General features: G+C 44.3%; 2 protein-coding genes and 1 long non-coding RNA gene across 4 annotated transcripts; 2 read left to right on the top strand and 1 right to left on the bottom strand.

Moving 5' to 3' along the window:
* Positions 1-2: 2 nt before the first annotated feature.
* On the bottom strand, positions 3-10201 carry LOC146977167 (polypyrimidine tract-binding protein 3-like). Of its 2 annotated transcripts, XM_085793147.1 has the most exons (13): positions 10078-10201; positions 8518-8581; positions 7570-7736; positions 5904-6047; positions 5368-5529; positions 5159-5269; positions 4903-5056; positions 2347-2406; positions 2125-2237; positions 2004-2037; positions 535-627; positions 179-401; positions 3-84 (listed from the first exon to the last, which is right to left on the bottom strand). In XM_085793147.1, exons 2-13 carry the CDS (start codon positions 8540-8542, stop codon positions 3-5), a joined length of 1368 nt encoding a protein of 455 aa, XP_085649273.1. In that variant the 5' UTR covers positions 8543-8581; positions 10078-10201. The 2 variants fall into 2 exon arrangements, with proteins under 2 accessions (XP_085649273.1, XP_085649274.1); XM_085793148.1 differs by lacking the exons at positions 7570-7736; positions 8518-8581; positions 10078-10201 and adding an exon at positions 6271-6319.
* Positions 10202-11357: 1156 nt separating this feature from the next.
* On the top strand, positions 11358-18293 carry hsdl2 (hydroxysteroid dehydrogenase like 2). The gene is made up of 11 exons (XM_085793149.1): positions 11358-11481; positions 12659-12822; positions 13932-14030; positions 14145-14259; positions 14388-14491; positions 16322-16420; positions 16522-16716; positions 16807-16878; positions 17467-17622; positions 17744-17872; positions 18040-18293. The coding sequence occupies exons 1-11, from the start codon at positions 11465-11467 to the stop codon at positions 18153-18155; spliced, it is 1266 nt and encodes a 421-aa protein (XP_085649275.1). The 5' UTR covers positions 11358-11464; the 3' UTR covers positions 18156-18293.
* A 1056-nt stretch (positions 18294-19349) lies between these two features.
* LOC146977169 (uncharacterized) lies at positions 19350-21450 on the top strand. Its single transcript, XR_015037201.1, has 4 exons — positions 19350-19413; positions 20010-20103; positions 20219-20300; positions 21320-21450. It is a non-coding gene; the product is annotated as an uncharacterized LOC146977169 (long non-coding RNA).
* The last annotated feature ends 764 nt before the right edge of the window (positions 21451-22214 follow it).

The raw sequence follows: 22214 nt of genomic DNA on the forward strand, positions 1-22214 counted from the left end.
ACTCACTGGAAAAACTTGAATCCTTTGACTGTGAATCCACTGGAGGAGAATAAATCCTTCAACACGTCCTCAGTGACCGAGGAGCTGAGAGAGGAGGAAGAAACATTAATACAAGAATATAATAATACACAATGTGAACGTTAAAGGAGGACGCTGTCGTCACGGCGACTGGACCTACGGGATGTTGGACAGGTGCAGCGTCGCCGACGGAGGGAAAATGTTGTTGAAGTTTTTGGATCCGGGCTTTTTGAAGCGGTGCAGGGCGGAGCCGGAAAAGTCCCGAGTCAGCGCCTGCTCCTCCTGCCCCGCCCCCCCGCGGGGCAGCTGCACCACCGGGTGCTTGGACAGCGTCACCCGGATCACGTTGCCGTGGAGACGCTGGCCGTTCAGGTGACTCATGGCTGTGGAGGGAGGAGGGAATTTGTAAGTGTTTGATGGTAAAAATAAAGTTAAGAGATGATTAACGATCTGCAGCTGTGACATCAAACATTAATATAAATCATAAATTAAATGTGAAATATAAAAGTTTCAGACCCAGTTGAGCCTGAGTGGCGTCGCTCATCTGGACCAGAGCGTTTTCCTTCTTATTGAAGAGGATTTTCACTCTCTGAACGTCACCATACACACCTGAGGAAGAACACAGGATCAATAATCAGTAATAAACACCTGAAGACAAACACGTGATCAATGGTCTTAACTCAGAACAATAAATCAGCTGCTGAGTTAAAATAGTGTTGATATCATGTGTTTGTCTTCTGACCAGACCAGTAGGGATAAGTATTGATTGGATTTTATCGATACAGATAATGCTAATCAATACCAATACTTATTCTATACTGTTATAGTGGTGGGGAAGAGGGACATTTCTTGGTTTTCGGTCATCTACTAGTAGCTAGTTTTTGTTTTCATACAAACAGGGTGGACATAACGGATACTCAGGTACGCACAGCTGTAGAAAAAAAGAATGTGGATCGAGAGCGAGTGAGAGACACCAGGCACGCACCCGAACTCATGTCTAGAGATGAAGAGAGGAAAAACACTTTGTCCTGTCCTCACGATGTGAGTGAGGAAGGAACAAACGGTGACACAGGTTTAGCGAAGAGGAACGATTGTTCATGAACTCGTTCATATTTTGGGTGAACGTGAACTGAACAGATCTGCTTGATGAACGTTATTGTGAACGTGTTCATTCTGGCGTTCCGGCGCTCTCTCAAAGTATGACTTCGTTCAGGAGTGTGGCAGATTCCCATAGAGCCTTCCAGGCAAAAACCCAGCTAACACACTGTAAACAGGTTAATAGCGGAAAAACCATCCAATCTGGCAACACCTATCAGCTGTTACAGCGCGTGGCGGAGCCTGTCTGTGTGGAGGAATACTGACCTAGTTGGTTAGTAAAAGATAAACGGGGGTTAGAGAGGGAAGTCCAAGTAATTTGACATATTTGAGAATTTTATAAAATAGTAACGCAATAGTTACTTTTCCTGGTTATTACTTTCATCACGTTGTAATTCAGTTACTTTTTGGGGAAAGCAAAGTAGTAACTTTAACTAATACTGGTTAAAACTGCTAAAATAATAGCTGTCTGTGGTTCTATATGGGCTGAGGCAATAATTTTGAAAAATAATAGCTTGTAGCAACATATTGGGGGAAAAAAAAAAGAAAAATATACAACAACTATGAACTAGTTCAGTTTTAAAATTTTGAATTATGAACTATGAACTGAACTAGTAGTTCATTTAAAAAGTGAACTTTCCCAACACTGCTAATTGTTGATTTTGTAAACAGTGGCATGTTGGATCTTGTTGGAGATAATTTACATTACGTAAAACCAACAGCAGCACTGTTTGTCCAGAAGCTTATTGACCAATCAGGAACTGGTACCAATTTAGAACCGGTTCTCGATACCCATCCCTGGCTGCTTGTTTGTTTGTTTCTCAGGTTGTCGACGGCGACCATGAGGATGAACCGAGTCGTGAGGTGAAGGTAAACGAGTGTTTTCTCACCGAACAGGATGAAGAGGCAGTGAGGCGTCACGCTCTGCGGAGACAAACAGTGTTGATAAAGTTAGACGGGAGAGCAGGGCTGTGATTGGCCGGCTGCTGTGTGAGCAGTGTGACCTCTAACCTCGGGGTTCAGGTTGGACACCAGTAGCACCGAGTGGACAGCGGGGGGCGCCACCTGCAGCGAGACGCGCGGAGGAGACACCAGCGAGCCGGGGACGGCCGCCATCGACAGACCTAGGGGACAAAACCACAAAACTTTATTTAAAAACACTGATATGATAACATGACACCGCAGGAATGTTAAAACTTTATTTACAGCAGCTTCACCAAACACACGACTCACCTGTGTGTTGGTGGAAGGTGGGCGGGAACGCTGCGGCGCCGTACGGAGGGAGAGCCACGCCTGTAACACACACACACACACACAATGTCATTGTTAGCATCAGGATTAGTAGCTGTGTCCCAATTCAGCGCCCACGGTCTACGGGGGCAACGGCTAGGGGTGTAGTTTTGACGATTCAAAAATCGATTTTTTAAAAATGTATTTTTAATTTTTTTGAAATATTGTGCAATGTGCATTTGTTCGCCTTTTTTACATACAGAGAGTACAGGTTTTGAAAAGGGTTTAAGTTCACTTTATAATGGAGTATGTTAATTTATAGGCTTCTACAGTATTTGTGTGCAGATGAATGTTAAAAATGCAGACTAAAAATCGATAGAATCGGCAATATCATAGAATCGCAATTTAAATCGAATCGGCATCCAAAAAAATCGTAGAAGAATCAAATCGGGAGAAAAACATATCGTCCCAGCCCTAGCAACGGCTCCTCCTCCGACTGCCGCATCACGGTTGGTAAATGTGACGGTCTCGCCTTCGGAGCATTTCCTGATTGCGTTCAAACGTAACCACCGTGGCGTCCCAACGTTAAAAATTTGAAAGCGACGTCTTTTTTACTCTTCCAACGGCTCCTCAGCTCCTCACCTCACAGAGGGGGGTTACCATGGCTACAGCAGGGAGCCGCTTCAATGTTCAATAGCTAGCATGCTAGGTGGCTAATAACAACGGCGTGCATAGAATCTCGGGATACGAGAGGCCACAGAGGATCGGCGCGGTGCGTCCTAGAACAGGCAAAGGAAGGCTGCATTTGGAGGAGCCTTCGAACTGGGACAGGCCTTAATTAGATGCTTTTTCACAAAAATGAAAAAAGTCAGCCACCTGTGGGACGGACAATCCTGAAATAACAGCATCCAATCATCTTTAACGTCACATAAAAGTCAATTGCATCGCAGTGTTTCCCATACATTAATTTATTTGTGGCCACAGTCTCCTTGCAAACCTGTGGGAAACACTGCATCGTGATGTGTCAATCGAGCTGCCATCTCTGTCCCTCCCTCCTCTGCGCGTATCGCTCTTCGTGCACTAATTGCGTGTGCGATCAGAGTCTTCAACGAGTTGTGACTGCGGAAATGAACACCAACAGTGAACCAGTGTCAGGGCTCCACTCTGCCCCTAAATGGAGGCATTTTGCCCCTAAAATTTTAGATGGTGCAAGTGAATTTTTCATTTGCACAACTTCAACCAGTAAATTTGCCTCTCTTATTTTTTTTTATAAAACTAGTGAAACGTGGACGCGGCAACTCAAAGTACCTAGTATCTGTCATTACAGGTGTGGATGTGTGTGAGGAAATGTGAATATTTGCTTTGATTTACGCCCCTAGGTTTTCTGATTGTGCTCCTAAGATTTTAAGTGAGGGGGGGGCCACTGTGCTCCTGGTAAAGTAAAGTGTGAGTCTGGAGCCCTGAATGTAGCACGCTCCAGTCTGGTAGAGCTGAGCTGAGCTGGATGCTGATTGGTTTATTATGACGTCAGGTGTTTACTTTCATGTGAATGAGCCAGTGACACGTGGGCCACATTGGGTCGATACCTTCGGGGCTACACCTTGATGTGAACCAACTCTGAACAAGCTTTGTGTGTTCCTGAGCTCTGGCGGCTTCAGAGAGACGTCTGAGGAACGTGGTGTGGCCTGATGGAACTACTTTTCCAGGATCTACAACGCTAACCTCTGATGCCGCGTTCCAGGCAGGCTTTTGAACCCGTAAGGGGCCGTCCACACGAACACGGGTATTTTTGAAACTGTGTGTTTCTCTGCACAGTTTGGCCTTTCATCCACACGTAACCGCAGTTGTGGGCTCCTGAAACCGGAGTCCAAGGTGAACTTTTTGGAAAAGTCCGGTTTCAGCAGTCATGTGTGGACAGGAAAACCGAGGAAAACCGCAATTTCTTGACGACATTGTTCGACGTCACACTGTGCGAGGGTAAAGTTGTATCCATGGAGACTTGTGGAGCTCTAGACATGACCACCTGACGGAGTTGCTGCAGAGCCTCCAGTCTCTGGTAGCTGTTACTGGTGCTATTTAGCATTTAGCATAGCCATTGTTGTTTTTCCGGTATGGATTTTTCCAGCCTTGTGATTGGCTAAAATGGCCTTCTTGTTAGGAGTGCTATCGCCACCTACTGCTTTGGAATGCGCACATTGTTTGAGGCGGATTTTGCAGTCTCATGTGGATGGAGATATTTTTTATCACACTGGTGGTGTGGACGGGAATTTTTTTTAAACCGGGGTCCATAAAAGTTTGGTTTCAAAAATACCCGTGTCGTGTGGACTAGGCCTAAGTCACGACTTCAAGTCACGACTTTGTAGCGTTCCAGGCAACCTGTAACTTTTTCCTACCTGTTACCCGTGGAAATGCCCTAGAGCGGCCGTCAAACCTGTAACTTCCTATCAGTGAACTCGTACCAGATTGAACTGAAAAATGGAAAAACACGGGTTACAGCTTGCCTGGAACGCACCATAACATCAGAGTTAATATGAGCGTTACGCTGGTCAGCGGACTCACCGAAGGCGGCGGGCTCCAGCTCGCCGGTCGGCAGGTCGGCTCTGGTGAAGTCTCGACTCTTGTCGTTGTTGTATTTGACGTTGAGCGCGCTCAGTTTGGAGAAGTCGATCCGCAGCGTGCAGCAGCCGTTGTAGATGTTCTGACCGTCCAGAGCCTGAGACAGGAAGTCACACAGCTCACACCTGATTGGACCAAACGCCAGCGCGGTGATCTGAGTGTGTATGTGTGTGTGTGTGTGTGTGTGTGTGTGACTCACAGCCTTGGCGTGCTGAGCGTGCACGGCGTCACTGAACTGCAGCAGAGCCTGAAACTGATTGTTCCTGGTGAACGTGATGATTTTCAACACGGACCCGAACTTACTGAAGATCTGAGGACGCACACACACACACGCACAAATCAAAACATTTTATGTCAACAACAACAGAAGTTTCCCCTCTGACCCCCGGTGACCCCGGTGACCCCGACCTGCTGCAGAACCTCCAACGTCACGGGGTAAAATAAATTCTCCACGATGATCCTCAGGACCGCACTCTGACCCAGGGCTAGGACACGTGCATCCCCTCCAGACGCCATACTCCCAGAATGCACCGCTGCTGCGCTGATGGCCTGCAGCGCCACCTGAGCTCTCTGTCAACAAAACAAACAACTCTGTATTAACTGGAATTCATTCTAAACGTGGTTCTAATGGTGCGTTCCAGGCAGGCTTTTTAACCCGTAAGTCACGACTTCAAGTCACCAGTTACGAGTTTGTAGCGTTCCAGGCAAGTTACGAGTTACGAACTGGGAACTGGGAGTAGATCGATCTAGTACGAGTTCACAGGTGGGAAGTTACGAGTTTGACTGTACGTTCTAACGGGTAACCATAGGAACAGGTCGGAAAAATACGAGTTACGGGTTGCCTGGAACGCACCATAAATCTAAATGTCAAAATCTGGTTTGAAAAATAACAATCTACAGCAGCCTGTGACGAAGGGGGCGGGGCCTGGCCCTCTGCTCCTCACCTGATTGGTCAGATTGTCAGTCTTGAGCTCGCGGTGGGTGGAGTACTGAATGTAGATTGGCTGGTTCCTGATGGTGGGCGTGGCTGAGGTGTAGTAGTTCACCATGGTAACAGCTGCTTCCTCTGACGCCATCTCTAAAAAGGCCTGAGAGAAATGAAAAAGATGTTAGCTACAAGTTTAATTCCTCCTGACCAGTAGGTGTCGCACTCACACTGCCTGCTCTCGCTCCAACCTTCAGTCCTACTGGTTGCCAGTTACGGCAGTAGCTAAAGCTAAGCTAAGCTAACGCTAAACGTGCTTAACGAGCAGCAGCTCCGATGTTGACAGTGAACTGGAAACACTTCTCAATCATTTCACACTAACTCACCTGCTGACGAACCCGACGAACCCGCAGCATCACGCCTGCACCGGAAACGTTACAGCACAATGACTTTCCTCCACAGAGGATCTGGCTCATCTATGATCTGGCCTCTGAGCTCTGCCTCACTGACATCAACGTTCTAATGCTGTTGCCACGGAGATCATTCCATGCCGACGTTGCCAACGTAACCAGATGTAAATATTTAAAAAATTCAGTAAAATTCATGCTTTTATTCTGCACCCCTCTAGACATTCTGTGGATGCATTATTTTTGAAAAATGTATCCTTTTGATGAAAAAGTTGTAGCTATAACCTTTAAAGGGACAGTTCAACATTTAGTCAGATTCTCCTCTCACCATAATCCCTATAGTCATAGCAGTAGGTTCATCACCTTTAATTATCGATGCATGTTGTTTTGAGATCGGCGGGGCAGAGACATGAGCTGCTCAGTGAACACAATGGAGAAATAATCATATAACATTAGAGACAGAGTTGTTTTAGAGGCAAATGCAGCCGGAACTCCATTCCAGGCACGGCTGCTGGGCGGAGAGATTTCAAAAGCGCAATTAGTTCAGAGTATTTAAAGGTAAAGGTAAAGGTACTTTATTTGTCACATATACAGCTAGTACAGTGAAATTCTTTCTCTGCATTTAACCCATCCCTGAGGAGCAGTGGGCAGCCACGGTGCAGCGCCCGGGGACCAACTCCAGATTATGAGCCAGTGCCTTTGGTCAGGGGCACTGACTGGAGGATCAGGCTAGCTGGCATGTTTTTAGTGGTGGGGGAAACCGGAGCACCCGGAGGAAACCCACACAGACACTTTCACTGTACTAGCTGTATACACGGGGAGAACATGCAAACTCCACACAGAAAGGACCTGGGCGGCCGGGGATTCGAACCCAGGACCTTCTTGCTGTGAGGCAACAGTGCTAACCACTGTGCCACCGTGCCTTAATGTGTCGTAATGTTACATAATTATACATGATTATCTCATAGCGTGGTGAATGTGCAGGTCACAACTTGTCCACCAGAGCGTTGTGGAGTTGTTGGATTGTGTATTTGATGAGTTTGATGAGGGACAGACGAGGGACCTGTACCGTTCACCTCCATTGTGTTCACTGAGCAGCTCACGTCTCTGCCCCGCCGATCTCAAAACAACATGCACCGATAATTAAAGGTGATGAACCTACTGCTATGACTATAGGGATTATGGTGAGAGGAGTATTTGCCAAAATGTTGAACTATCCCTTTAATATTACATAAATACCTGACACTTTATCAGGAACACAGTATGCTCGTCACTCACCTGGTTCTTGGTCTTCAGCGTGATCAGTTTACTAACTCGGCCGAAGGGAACCGCCACTGCCAGCACTTCCTGTTCGGAGACGTCGGCAGGAAGCTGACGCAGGTGAAGGACCCGGGACGGGACGCACTGAGCGCGCTCAGAAACACACAGCCTATCAGTGCCATCCACTACACACACAAACACACACACAGTGATGTCAGGTAGCGAGGTTCATAGATACACATTTCCATACATTACATACATTTCCTTCCACTATTTAATACTGAAAAATAATAATTATTAAAGAGTTGCACACCTGCACTTGTACATTACACTTATTCATCCTTGCACTATTACTGTGTAATTACTGTTATGGCTCCTTTTTTAATACAGATTTTGTTACTGTATCCTTAAAGGGACAACGAGGAGTTTCTATTCGGTTATAAAAAAGTCTCACGTTAATGTGGATGAATCTCCGCTACCCACACTTGTTAATGGGCCCATTTTCGATAAATATATCGTTCTGTCTCTATCGTTATTTTGTTATTATTAGTGGTGGCGGAAATGCTGGTCGAGCCGACCAGCGTTTCCTTCGTGGCGAGTCATCAGAATAACGCAGCCAAATCGTCGTTTATGGTCGGAACTACAACGGTATGTGAACCTCTTTGAACCTCTGACTTTAATTCTTGATGAATGAAAACATGAGTCTGTCTTGCGCCGGTCAAAGAATTTTACGGTGCGCACTCATAAATGTAGTGTGAAAACGCTTCGCTTTTCCAAAACTCCTCGTTGTCCCTTTAATATTATTGCTATATAGCCTAAGTTATTTTATTTTCCTAAGTATCGTATCTGTATTTTTTTCTATTCTATTGGAGCTGCTGTGACAGAATAGTTTCCTGCAAACAAAAAGTACTATTCTATACTGTTCTATTCTATACAGAAAGGGGGATGGGGGGTTGGGGGTCTCACCTGTGGACAGGTTGGAGGTGCTCATGTTCGCAGAGCAGCTGAGAGACGAGGTGAAGGTCGACTCCTGAGAAACAACAAACAAATCTCATTAATAGGCATAAAAAAACCCAACATCTACTGATCACAGCTGGCTCCTCCCCTTTGTCGTCAACAACAGACAATGAATTCTGGGTAAATTAAAGCTTTAGAACAGAGGGGCCGGGGTCTGTGAATTTTTGGTTTGAGTGGACAAGACAATGTTTTATAGGCTATCTTTCAGTTTCCACATTTAATGTTTAAAATAAAAAACATAAGTTTGAATAGCTTGTCTGAATGATTATCATGCAATTGACAGACATTGTTGATATTAGCGTTGGTATCAGTTAACCAGGTCTGTTTATAAATGGCAGTGGGACGGCCGCCCTACTCACTGTACCTGTACATGTTTAATATATGATTAACCTGTGTATTATTTGAATAGCTACGTTTATACACGGCACTGGACCCAGTTTAATATAATACACAATTTTTTAAAATATTAACGGATCCCTGCTCCATCTCTCCATCAGTTTGAGGGTCCTTGGCCTGAAAAACGTTGACGACTCCTGCCTTAGAACAATGGTGACAGAGGAATCACATCAAACCACAACATCAATCAATTAGAGCTGCAACAACTAATCGATTATTAAAGTAATCGTCAACTATTTTGATAATCGAATAATCGGTTAGAGTAAAAGTCCAAATTCTCTGGTTTCAGCTTCTTAAATGTGAATATTTCTGGTTTATTTGTTCCTTTATGACAATAAACTGAGTCTCTCTTTGGTTTGTGGACAAAACGAGACATTCGAGGACGTCGACATCCTGTGGTTTGGGAAACACCGATTGACATTCTTCAACATTTTACTGACCAAACAACTAATCGATTAATTGTTTACATAATCAACAGATTGATCGATAATGAAAATAATAGTTAGTTGCAGCTCTACAATCAATCAATCAATCAATCAATCAATCAATCAATCAATCAATCAATCAATCAATCAATCACCTATATAATCAATAACCAGCTGATAAGGAGCTGATCAGACTATAAAATGGCCGTGTAGTGTTTTGTTGTCTGTTCCCTCACCGACACGTCGTTGTTCGGTTAACCGACGTCGACACATTATTCACAACCACGGACAAGAACGAGAACAAGAACCGTCAGTTCTTTTTCTCAGCTGAGTCCGTGAACGCGGAGATATCGCGAGAGTTCCGACGATCAAACGCCGCCGCTGGACAATCGCTCGCGACACTTTCATCAACCAAAACAAAACCAGAAAAAAACTGAAACACGAGCGAAAAACGGAGAAACGGAGGAAGACGTGGGGGGTGGGGAGGGGGCCTGCGGCGGGAAATGGTTTCTGTAGACATGTAAACAACAAAACAAGCAGGGAGAGCTGACGCCAGAGGCTCGCGCAGGTGCGGTTCAATCACCAAGGAAACGCGAGGGAGGAAGGAATAGAAAAACCAGCGGTGGCCAGGTGTGTATGTGTGCGTGTGCGTGTGTGTGGAGGTTCAGGTGTTTTTCCTCGCGCTCACCCGTCCATGGTCCGCGAGGAGGAAGAGGAGAGGAGGAAGAGGAGGAGGAAGAGTTGTTTTGGTCCGCGAGCCTCCCGCTCCGCAGTCAGGCAGCGGAGAACAACGAGCTCACTTCCCGTTTGCTGACGTCACGGAAGAACATGGCGGCTCGGTGGACACGCCTCAGATCAACCCGATCGATGATAATTGATCATAATATAATACATCCATGTAACTGATCTAAGCGTAGGGAGGGTTTGAGATAAAAAAGAAAAAAAGAAAAAGAAAAGAAGGAATGATCTGATAATTACATGTTGAGATAAATAAATACATTTAAAAGAAGCAATAATCTGATAATAACATGTTAGGTGGTTTATTTATCACACAACTAACAAGTTAAGATGTTCCACGCTGACTCCATAACTGGGAACTCAGTTTTAAACTGTGTGCCTAATACACAGAGAAAATAATAATAATAATAATAAAAAATGTAATCTATAATAAAGAAAATCACAATAAACTGAAGAAAAAGAGAAATATATTCAATAAAGACTGAAGATAACAATAAGAAACTGAGGGAATAATAAACATGTCAATTTCTTTAGTAACAGTGGAAGCAGTCGACACTGGCAAAATGCCCCTAAAGTACTAAAAGTTAAAGGTTAGTGCTTGTTTTCATTATTATTAGTAGTAGTAGTTGGAGCAGTTGTAGTACGACTGCATTTTCAAGTGTAGCAGGTTGATGTTTAGCTTCATGTAGATAGATAGATAGATAGATAGATAGATAGATAGATAGATAGATAGATAGATAGATAGATAGATAGATAGACTTGTCTGACATTGACAAAAATGTATCTATGACAGGCTCGTACATAAACATTAAAAACAACAATAAACAGACGTTAAAAACAACATTATGTGCAATCAATCATACTAAAAAAAACTCTGTGTGTGTGTGTGTGTGTTAGAAGCAACACGTCTTGTGTAACAATGTTTTATAAACTATAAGTTTAGTCAAATCTACGTTAAGTGTAACTGGTAATTCAGGTTGTTTAAATGCACGTTACATCAACATAAGTGAAGGTTCTGAATACACAGATTACACAAGAGTACAAGTAATACATGACAGAAATGGAGGCTCAATATAATATAATATAATATAATATAATATAATATAATATAATATCACAGTGATGTAGCCTAAAGTTTGTCATCTCTTCGCTCCGTGCGGATCTTTGCCTGCAGACCGGAAACTGTGGAAGGAGAGCTTCGCAACATCCGGTTGGCGCGGGGGGGTCTTTAAGTAGGTGAAAGGTGGAGAAGAACAAGACGACAGGCTACCATCATCATTCACACACACACGAACCCAGCTGATCCTGCACCTGTTTGACTTCACCTGGACCCGACCATGCTGCAGAACACGGGGTGAGTGCAGCTCGGAGCTCCGGTGGAGAGAGAATAAGGAAACTCGGTTTGACCCGAACTCGCTGCAGAGCTGAAAGAATTTTTTTTCTTTTCTTTCTGTCTATGAGAAAAACTCAGGACGCAACTGAGACTTTAGTGAATAAAAGCACCGTCAGATACTGAAGCCGAACCGAGCAGTGAAGCCTGAGGGTCATTATCTGCGAGGTGGTTCTGTTCTGGTTCTTCTGCTTTATTGCATTTGAGCAACGACAATAGAAAAGTTGGTGTTTTTGTCCACGGAGCCTGGGAACAGCGAGTCATTATCTAACCACCCGGTTCGTCTCCTCCTCCTCTTCCTTCTCACAGAACCGGGTTAGACCGGACGGGGCTCGGTTCGGCCTGAAACACGAACAGACTCTAGAAAACTTTGTCATTGTGACGCAATAAACGAACTGAAAAAGAAGAGACCGAAACTTCCTGGTTCAGAAACTGGACCGAGCTCGGTTCTGGTCACTTTATTCAACACTGTGACTGAACCCTGAAGAAAGTCATCTCCCATTATTATTAGAAAACTTAAAACGCATGTGTATTTCTTCATAAATCCTGCCTCAAGATCCAAGAGAAAAAAAGAGGTCATATTTTTATTTGGTGAAAGACAGCTCCTCTTTTAATTAATTCAGTGTTTGGTTAATCCAGGTGTCAACGAACAGGTGTGTGGACCCGTGATGACGTATGAAACTGAGCCAGAGTTCAACAGTGTGCTGCTAGTTGTGTTTTAGTAGAAGTTTGTTGAAGGTCATGTCAAAATAAAAGCCCACAGTTTTATACTGAAGAGAGGGGGTTTCCAACTTTCCTAAGACTTTAGTGAACAAAACACATTCATTAGAAAAGTATTCTAGTGTACAAATAAAAGTTTTAGGCTACATGTCAACAAAACATTTACACACAAACACAGAAGTGTGTATTGACCTGTGAGCTGGAAAATCCAGTCTTTGATTAAACTGGAGTTGACAACAAACTATGAAACATCATGAACCCGTCCAGGTGTTTCAGGTCAGAACTGCAGATAAAGGTCGATTTCCGTGCCATCAAAGTGACAGGAAACGGCGTGATGATGTCACTGCTGTGGTTAGCCGCACGTAGCTTAGCTCAGCTGTGTTGTTGATGATGAGGGTTTTAATTGTGTGTGTGTTTTTAGGAAGTTAGCGGGCTGCACGCTCTTCATCACCGGCGCCAGTCGGGGGATCGGTAAAGCCATCGCGCTGAAAGCCGCCAAAGATGGAGCCAACGTCGTCATCGCCGCCAAGACCGCAGAGCCACACCCGAAACTACCAGGAACCATCTACACCGCCGCTCAGGAGGGTGAGCAGCTAACAGGCTAACTGCTAACACACACACACACAAATTAAAATTCCTGTTTGAGAGAAAAGAGGCTTTTAATTTGAAAATTTCAGGCCTTGTCCACACGAACACGGGTATTTTTGAAACCGAACTTTTATGGACCCCGGTTAAAAAAAAAAATTCGCGTCCACACCATGGTCCACACCATGGTCCACACCACCGGTGTGATAAAAAATAACTCCGTCCACATGAAACCGCAAATCCGTCTCAAACAATGTCATGTGCATTCCAAAGCAGTAGGTGGTGATATCACTCATAACAGGAAAGCAGCTGTAACTTGTACAGAGAGAGTGGAGGCTCAAACAGCTCAAACTGACCTGCACCGCGAGACGAGTCCGCGCTACAAACACACCCCGCCCGTAATCTCTTGTTTATGACAGATACGAAAATACACAAATACACACATCGTAACGATAATCCATCGATCCACTGATTGATTCTGAAAGGCTTCATTGAAAACAAATGTACAGGACGGGAGGAAGCAAAACAGTGGGGAAGTGACCGCAATTTACAATTTGATAAAAGCCTATTTTCGCCATATCAGCATTATGTTTACATATGGTGACCACGCGATTTTGTATTAGTGTCCGCATGTTTAGTGATTATTGATATTCACAGTAGCGTCTGAGTGGTCAGCGCATGGTCAGCGTCGAGAAGCTTGACGTGCTAGCAACAGGCGGGGATTTATGAAAAATGTCCGGTTTTCCCGTCCACACATGAAGCTGAAACCGGAGTTTTCGAAAAAGTTCACCCTGGACTCCGGTTACAAAAAACTCCGGTTTCAGGAGCCGACAACTGCGGTTACGTGTGGACGAAAGGCCAAACCGTGTAGAGAAACACACGGTTTCAAAAATACCCGGGTTCGTGTGGACGGCCCCTCAGATTTGAACAAATATCCAGACAACCTGCTCACTTTAACTTCTGCATTTGACCTGCAGCGTTTGTTTGTGTTAACTGTCATAATACGTCATTTACCGTGGCAACAAGCCGAAGACGCTCTGTAAATACAACAGTGTAAACAACAAACATCAGATCAAACAGTGTGGTGTTTAACTGTGTGTGTGTTACAGTTGAGGCGGCGGGCGGGAAGGCGTTGGCCTGTGTTGTCGACATCCGTGACGAGCGTCAGGTCGGAGAAGCTGTCCAGAAAGCCGTCGACAAGTTTGGAGGTACGGGACTAATCTACACCGGTGTAGGGTCGGGGTCATGTGATGTCATGTGATGTGACGAAGCTCCGCCCCCTCAGTGACATCACAGACAGCGCGTGTGTTTGTGATCGGCAGGTATCGACATCCTGGTGAACAACGCCAGCGCCATCAGTCTGACGGGAACTCTGGAGACGCCGATGAAGAGGGTAGATCTGATGCTGGGGATCAACCTGAGGGGAACATACGTAACGTACGACACACACACACACACACAACACACACACACACACACACACACACACACACACACACACACACACACACACACACACACACACACACACACACAGGGTTAGTTACGTGTTGTCTGTCCCTCAGGTCGAAGCTCGTCATCCCTCACCTGCTCAAGAGTCGCAGTCCTCACATCCTGAACCTGTCGCCACCGCTCAACCTCAACCCCGTCTGGTTCAAGAACCACACAGGTAACCGTAGTAGTAGTAGTAGTAGTAGTAGTAGTAGTAGTAGCAGTAGTAGTACAATGAGCAACATTCATAAATAGTTGGACAAAGAAACAGTAACACGTATCGTCAATAGGAATCACACTTCATGTATCAAGATGTTAGGATGTTAGCCTCATGCTGTGTCTCAATTTGAATACTTCCATACTTAAACTAAGTATTTTGAGTACATGTACTTTAAACAACCGTGAAATTTTGTTGTTACATCAGCCAAGTTTAAAAAAGAAAGAAAGTAGAGAGGGCTAAAAAAAAACGAAAACACAACACAGCTGAACAAACAGAAAATATAGACACAATAAACAATAAAACAAATCAACCTTCAACCAGGCAATGAGAAAAAACAAGTACTGAGGGTATAAGGATATAAGGTGGCCTGATATTTTATAACTGTGGTGTAAAAATATTGCAACGCAAGTGACAATGATATACATATAAGTATAAATAATATAAATACTACTACTGCAGGTGTGCATGAAATAAGAATATTGTGATGTAAAGTGACCATTGATATAAAAAATACTGCAAAGTAAGTGACAATGATATAAATATAGATATAAATATTATACTAATACAGCAGGTATGCATGAAATAAAATTTTAAAAAAAAATCACAATGTAAGTGCATCTCAATTAACAAATAGATGTCAAAATGCAGTGTACTGTTAGTACCCGGATGGTTTCACTCAAAACGGTCCAGAAGTTGAGTGTGGAACAATGGACACTTCACACCCTCAATGATCCCCATTGTGGCTGCATAGCATATTTATAAATCAACATACCGGCAGGCAAATATTTTCCGCCGGTAAGAGGAGCCACCTGATGCGGCGGTGGCATAATCTCCACCTCACATTGAACAGGTGGCGCACACAAGCAAAAAGAAAAAAAGGAAAATAAAGGACGAGTAAGTAAGGCGTTCGTTATCGCTGATTTACATAACAAACAAAACAAGCCGGTAGATTTGTTGACAGGTGATGCGCACAACAACAGTATTCGATTTGAGACAACACTAACCAAATTTACGCACTACAGAAGTACATAGTGTACATAGTATACTACATTAAGTGTACTCATGGAAGTATTCAAACTGAAAGACAGCATCAGTCTTAACTTGATCAGGCCAGCTGCGCAGGCTGTGAACTGGGACTGTTAATTGTGATTTAATACCTTGAGGCACAAAACCGAATTTAGCTCTGTTTTTAGTAAACAATATCGTCACCCAGATGGCAGTAGGTTAAAGGGGTAGTTCAACGTTTTGGCAAATTGGCCCACTGCCATAATAATAGTTTTAGCAGTAGGTTTGTTACCTTTAATTGTCGGTGCAAGCTACTTTTAGAACGGCGGAGCAGAGCCACGAGCTGCTCAGAGCTACGCTACGCTGTATTTCCCTCTAAAACAACTCTGTCTGGTAACGTTCTGTTATTATCTCATAGCGTGGTGAATGTGCAGGTCACAACTTGTCCACCAGAGCGTTTTGGAGTTGTTGGATTGTGTATTTGATGAGTTTGATGAGGGAAACCAAGAAATCCCATGAGCCTCCGTAGCGTAGCTCTGAGCAGCTCACAATTTACTAGATGTGGATATTACACTTTTTCTGTGCTTCTGTGTCGTTGCCAAACCAGCAGATGATACCAAAGGAAACGATGCACAATAAAACATTTGGAGTATTCTCGTTTCAACATGAAAAGACAGAAGTTTCCTTTGTGGGAACAATAATTTGTTGAGACTTGGTGCAAATCACCCAGTCAAACAGGAGCTCTGTCATCTGTGACTTCCTAACATTTCTGTCGTGTTGCAGCGTACACCATGGCCAAGTACGGCATGTCCATGTGCGTCCTGGGAATGGCCGAAGAGTTCAGAGGTCAAATCGCCGTCAACGCCCTCTGGCCCCGAACTGGTCAGTGGCGAAACGTCAGCACGCCAACAGGCTCCTCATAGACTCTGACAGTAACCCAGACCGCTAACCTCGGCTCTGAAATGTGTGTGTTGTTGCCGTAGCGATCCAGACAGCAGCCATGGACATGCTCGGAGGGGACGGTGTCGGTAAACAGTGCCGTACAGCTGACATCATGGCGGACGCCGCCTACGTCGTCCTGTCCCGGCCAAAGGACTTCACGGGTCACTTCGTGGTGGACGAGGACATCCTCAGGGAGGAGGGGGTCAAGGACTTCGACCAGTACGCCGTCCAGCCAGGTGAGCTAACGCTAACGCTACCGCAGCGCAGGTAGACGGAGACTGTGCTCTGTCAGGTGGTGCTCATGCTGCTTTCTGATTGGTCCACAGGCCACCCACTGCTGCCGGACTTCTTCCTGGATGAAGCTCCAGAGGCGCTGGCCCAACAGATGGAGCAACATGGTAAATACTGCAAAAACTACTACAGAGTACTACATTATTATCACCATATAAACACTACTGTGATATTTATAGTTGGACAGAACGACACTGAGCGCCCGCTGCCTTCACACACTTAATTGAAACGATTTGTTCACTAATTAAAGGGATAGTTCAACATTTTGTCAAGTTCTCCTCTCACCATAATCCGTATAGTCATAGCAGTAGGTTCATCACCTCTAATTATCGGTGCATGTTGTTTTGAGATTGGCGGGGCAGAGATGGAGGTGAACAGTAAAGGTCCCCTGTCCCTCATAAAACTCATCAAATACACAATCCAACAACTCCACAACGCTCTGGTGGACAAGTTGTGACCTGCACATTCACCACGCTATGAGATAATCATGTAACATTAGGAGACAGAGTTGTTTTAGAGGTAAATGCAGCCAGAACTACATTCCAGACACGGCTGCTGGGCAGAGGGATTTCAAAAGTGCAAAGTAGTTCAGAGTATTTGCTTCATTTGTCGTAATGTTACATGATTTTCTCAAAATGCCAAAGATGTTGAACTAGCCCTTTAAAATTCTGATGTTGTTGTCTCCTGGTTGTTAGGGGCAACGCCAGCCTTCAAGCCACCACCATCATCATCATCATCATCAGCTCCCTCTTCTGGTGGACCAATTGAAAGCACATTTGACGCCATCAGAGGAGTCATTAACGAGGACGTTGTCAAGTCAACGAAGGGCATTTATCAATTTGACCTGTCAGGTAACGACGTTGGTGATGTGTATGTGTCCATATAAGGACTTCCTGTGGGTGTGTCATTGTGTTTGCATCCATATAAGGACTTCCTGTGAGTGTGTCGTCGATGTGTTTGTGTCCATACCAGGGGAACATGCAGGCGTCTGGTTCCTGGACTTGAAGAGCGGCGCCGGTAGCGCGGGGCAGGGCGAGCCATCGGTGAAAGCTGATGTCGTCATGACGATGGATTCAAATGACTTCAGCAAAATGTTCGCAGGTGAGCTGCTGGCATGGTAACGGTTTGATTTAACCGCAGAGGAGAGGCACAAACTAAAATGCTTTCTAGGAATCATGTTGCCACGGAGATACTGTAACTGTTGGTAACCACAGCAGCAGCGCCCTGCAGTGGGTGTTTCCATGGTAACAGGCAAAATGTCGTTGCAGGTCAGATGAAGCCCACGATGGCCTTCATGACGGGGAAGCTGCGGATCAAGGGCGACATGACGCTCGCCATCAAACTGGAGAAACTGATGGGTCGTATGAACAAGGCCAAACTGTGAGACTGAAGCTCCGCCCACCTAACCTCAGGCCACGCCTCCTCGCTGTCTGTAGCTGTACATGTTGCCTTAACAACTATGATAATAACAAATGCATTTATAAGACACTAAGACTTGAATAAAGTGTGTGTTGATAATAAACTGTGGTTTGATTGGTTTCCTCTGGTCCCGTGACTCATCATCATCATCATCATCATCACCATTGTCGTCACTGAATCAGAAATTTATTGTCCGTCAAACAGGAAGTGTGAAAGCCAATAAAAGTACAGTCAAGTGGTTGTTGGAGCTGCCAATCACAGATCAATGTATTGATCCATCATGTTGGCTTAGTCACCCTTCTACTACTAAACCTGCTCCTCACCTTAATTTTGCACCTTGAATCAAATTTTCCAATTTGAAACAGGACTTTGTTAGTCTGATTCTGTTTTTGCCTGCAGTTTGTTTCCAGTATGTACTTCAATCACTTTAGACATGTATGTGTACAGCAGTATAAAAAGTAAGAGTCCTCATTAAGGGTGACTGCTTGTCATTACTGATGCAATATATTTTTTGCAGTTTTAGCAACTTATAGAGTTTATATTGAGCTGGTTAAAAGGCTGTTATTTACCCCACTGTAGCTTAATAAACAGGAAAAAACAGACTTATTTTGCAGTTAATTGCAGAGAAGAACCAAAACATTTTGTTCTGAAAAGTACAAAACTTATTACTTGAGTTGAGTAACAAGTAGGTTTAATTATTATTATTTTTTTTAAATAAAATGTATGAATAATATCACACAGACTTTAATATGTTTAGTATTGTCAGATTTGTTTGTTTTTCCACTGAAACTATGGTAGTAAAGACAGTTTAAATATTTGGGTAGTATAGTATTCACTACACACTCTGCTTTTAAGTCCTATTGGTGAAATCATGACGTAGATCCACCTGCTTAGATGAATAATAAACTAATTAAACGACGCGTTTTAAATGAACAGTTAGTTGACAAGTCAAGTCACAACACTTATATACTAGCCGTTTCTCAATATGCGTTCTTCTCCGTACTTCTGTTCTTGTGGACTTGAAAAACGTCATCAGCGCCGGACCAAGTACTGTTCCAATTCAAAGTTCGCATCTGGCCAAGTACGGTCGAATACCCCGGATGTGTTCTTGCCCCGCCCATTTCATCGAGGATGCATCGGTGGAGACTTCCGTGGACTTTTGGAAGTTACGTATCCCAGAATGCATTTCGGGATAACAATGGCGGAGGAGCGGACTCACAACTGTAAGTTACAAGTTTTAAACGTTTAGAAATTATTATTGATTTAGGGTCACGAAATGTAAGTGTTAATTTTTGTACGAGAATATAATTGTTATAAGAGCAAAGTAGTGCTGTGGTCGATTCATTGCTACCGCACGTAGTTTTTGCTTCGAAGTTTTTGGTGATAGCCACCCGCTAACTGTGCTAACAGCTATCGTACTCCGCTAGCTGCTAGCCCATTGGCCCGGGTGGTTAGCATTACTGCTACCCCGCTGATTACAGCCGTGTCCCGGCGTGACCCTCTGAAATCAGCCGCCCGCTGGTTATGTATCGTTGAAGTGGTAAAACGTGACCGTTCACTTTGCATTTAATGGGTAAGTGTCTGAAACTAAATACTTTAGGGTGTTTGATACCGGATTAATTGGTCTGTCTGGTGTGCGAGGGTTTTATTTAAGTTTTATATTTTATTTAACATGAAGAACTTGTCACCGACCAAAACGTGTAACGTTATCCGCTCATACTCCCTGTTGTTCCCTATTAGTTTGACTAGTTAAACACATCAGAAGTGTAAAAACGTATGGTATTGTGCATTAAATCTGTCGACCGTAATTTCTTTCAAGGGACAGCTGAGCAGACCCGGGCCCTCATTAAATGGCGGTCCGAAAACGAGGCCCTCTTCACGGGGAGGAAAAACTCGGCGAGGGAGGGATGGGAGTGAGTATAATATATTCATCATTGCCTGTGTATCTGGGGAAGGGTTCGACTTTGCCGGTCTTAAACCATATTATGGAGGGAGTATGCCATTAAATGTATTTATGTATTTTTCAAGGGACTTTGTTAAAATCTGTGGCCTGCCCATCACCGCCAAACAGGCGAAAAAAAAATGGAACAATCTGAAGGACAAATATAAGGTACCTTTGATATATTTGCGTTTAATATGGTGATGGAAAGCTCTGGATTTTTTTATTTTCTTTTAATTTACAATTACATAATTTGAATTTTTCAGGTCATAAATTAAACCAAAGACTTTCAGTGTCACAATGTAATGATTAATAACTTATTTATAGGAGTTAAAAGACCCACCAACGGGCAAAGGGGTAGAGGCCGGGAGTGTGACCGCTGCCACCTGGCAGTGGTACAGCCTGATGGATGCTGCACTCCAGGGGCAGCATGCCATCAACCCGCCCCTGGTTGTAGCCAGTGCCACGCCAGGTGGCGTGGTCAGCAGCACCCCGGCCTCTACCTCTGCAGAGGAAGAGGCAGGAGGAGAGGACGTAAGAGGAGAGAGGAGCACAGGAAGAAAGAGGAAGAGAGAGGGTGAAATATTGGACTTTTTAAAGGCACGAGCAGAGAGAGAGGATGAGAGAGAGAGAGAGGCCATGGTGAGGGAGGAGGAGAGGGAGAGAGCAGCAGCCGATAGGGCAGAGAGGTACCTCTCGCTCTTTGAGAGGCTTGTGAATAAGTTTTAGTTGTAGTAATATTTTATTTTGTTTGTGTTCTGTTCTTGTATTATTAAATTTTTTGAATGTTTAGGATGTGTTTAAGACGATTCTTATTTAAGCGATACTGTACATATTCACAACAAAAACAAAATAGTAGTGTGTAATTATTTACATTTATCCAAAAAGAACATTGGATAGACAACATATATACAATTATTTACAGTTGTGTTTATATTAGAATGAACCAAAAAAAGATTAAACAAAACCGATTACATTGAAAAGAGAAAAGAAAAAATACCAATAGTTATTTACAGTAATTTCATTTCATTGATTAGGGCCAATTGAATTTAAATTTGGGATATCCAGAAAAAAATACATAAAACATATTTACATAGTTTACATATTTACACCTATACAATTTAAATTAATCTGATTCACACAATATATACATTGACATCTAACATATTTACATATTTACACACTCCCAGGTGAACATGACTACATCTAGAGAGCCAGAGTGAATATTTACTCTCTAGATGTAGTCATGTTCACCCAGACATGCAGGCAGGTCACGAGGAGCAGAGAGCTGAGCAGCCAGACGTCCTCGGACCTCCCTCCCGGACAGGCCCCTTTCGTCCCCCTCTCCATTGCCCGGACCATCTCCGCCGTCTGGGACCTCCGCCATCTCTCCCTCATCCTCATCCTGCTCCTGCTCCTCCTCCAGGATGTCATGGGCTGCCACACAGATGTTGTGGAGGATGCAGCAGGCACCAACCACCTTTGGGGCGAACACCGGCCGGATCTCCAGGGCCCTCAGAAAAATTGAGCGCCACCTCGTCTTGAGGATCCCAAAGGTCCGCTCAATGACATTTCTGGCCCTCGCGTGGTGCCTGTTGTAGCGGGCTTCAACTTGGGCTATTCAAGGTTAGAAAGAAATATTTAAATGTAAAATGTGAAAATGTATAATGTAATTCAAAGTCACCAAATTGTCTGTGTGTGTGTCGGTGTGTGTTTTCTTACTTGCTACAGGCTGGCGATAAGGCGTCATGATGGCCACGGGGCGCTGCAGGCACGGGTACCCTCCATCTCCCAGCAGAAAGTACCCAGCTGGTGGATACAGGGCCTGGTGGTAGAAGGGTGACCTCCGGAGGACCAGTGCATCGTGCACTGACCCTGGCTGACCCACATAAATGTCAAGAAAAGAGCCTTTGGCATCACACATTCCCTGGAGGATTATGGAGGGGAAGAGCTTTCTATTAATGTAGCTCCTTTTTTGTGGCTCTGCAGGAGGAACAATTCGGATATGGCACCCGTCGATGGCACCAGCAGCAGCCTGAAATGCCTCATGCCCGGCAAGCAGCGCGAAGGCAGCTCCCACCTCTG

This window comes from Trachurus japonicus, chromosome 12 (assembly GCF_045865225.1).
Source record: "Trachurus japonicus isolate A0001 chromosome 12, Traja_1.0".
NCBI lineage: Eukaryota > Metazoa > Chordata > Actinopteri > Carangiformes > Carangidae > Trachurus > Trachurus japonicus.

What these genes read in the sequence shown, in the direction of transcription:
- hsdl2 (XM_085793149.1), top strand. An exon ending in CTGAGGGGAACATACGTAAC is followed by an intron (nt 14,260 to 14,387) that starts GTACGACACACA and finishes TCTGTCCCTCAG; the next exon opens with GTCGAAGCTCGTCATCCCTC. An exon ending in CCAGTACGCCGTCCAGCCAG is followed by an intron (nt 16,717 to 16,806) that starts GTGAGCTAACGC and finishes ATTGGTCCACAG; the next exon opens with GCCACCCACTGCTGCCGGAC.
- LOC146977167 (XM_085793147.1), bottom strand. Translation starts at nt 8,542, where the DNA reads ATGAGCACCTCCAACCTGTCCACAG. An exon ending in CACCTCCAACCTGTCCACAG is followed by an intron (nt 7,737 to 8,517) that starts GTGAGACCCCCA and finishes TTGTGTGTGTAG; the next exon opens with TGGATGGCACTGATAGGCTG. An exon ending in CTGCACCTGTCCAACATCCC is followed by an intron (nt 85 to 178) that starts GTAGGTCCAGTC and finishes CTCCTCTCTCAG; the next exon opens with CTCCTCGGTCACTGAGGACG.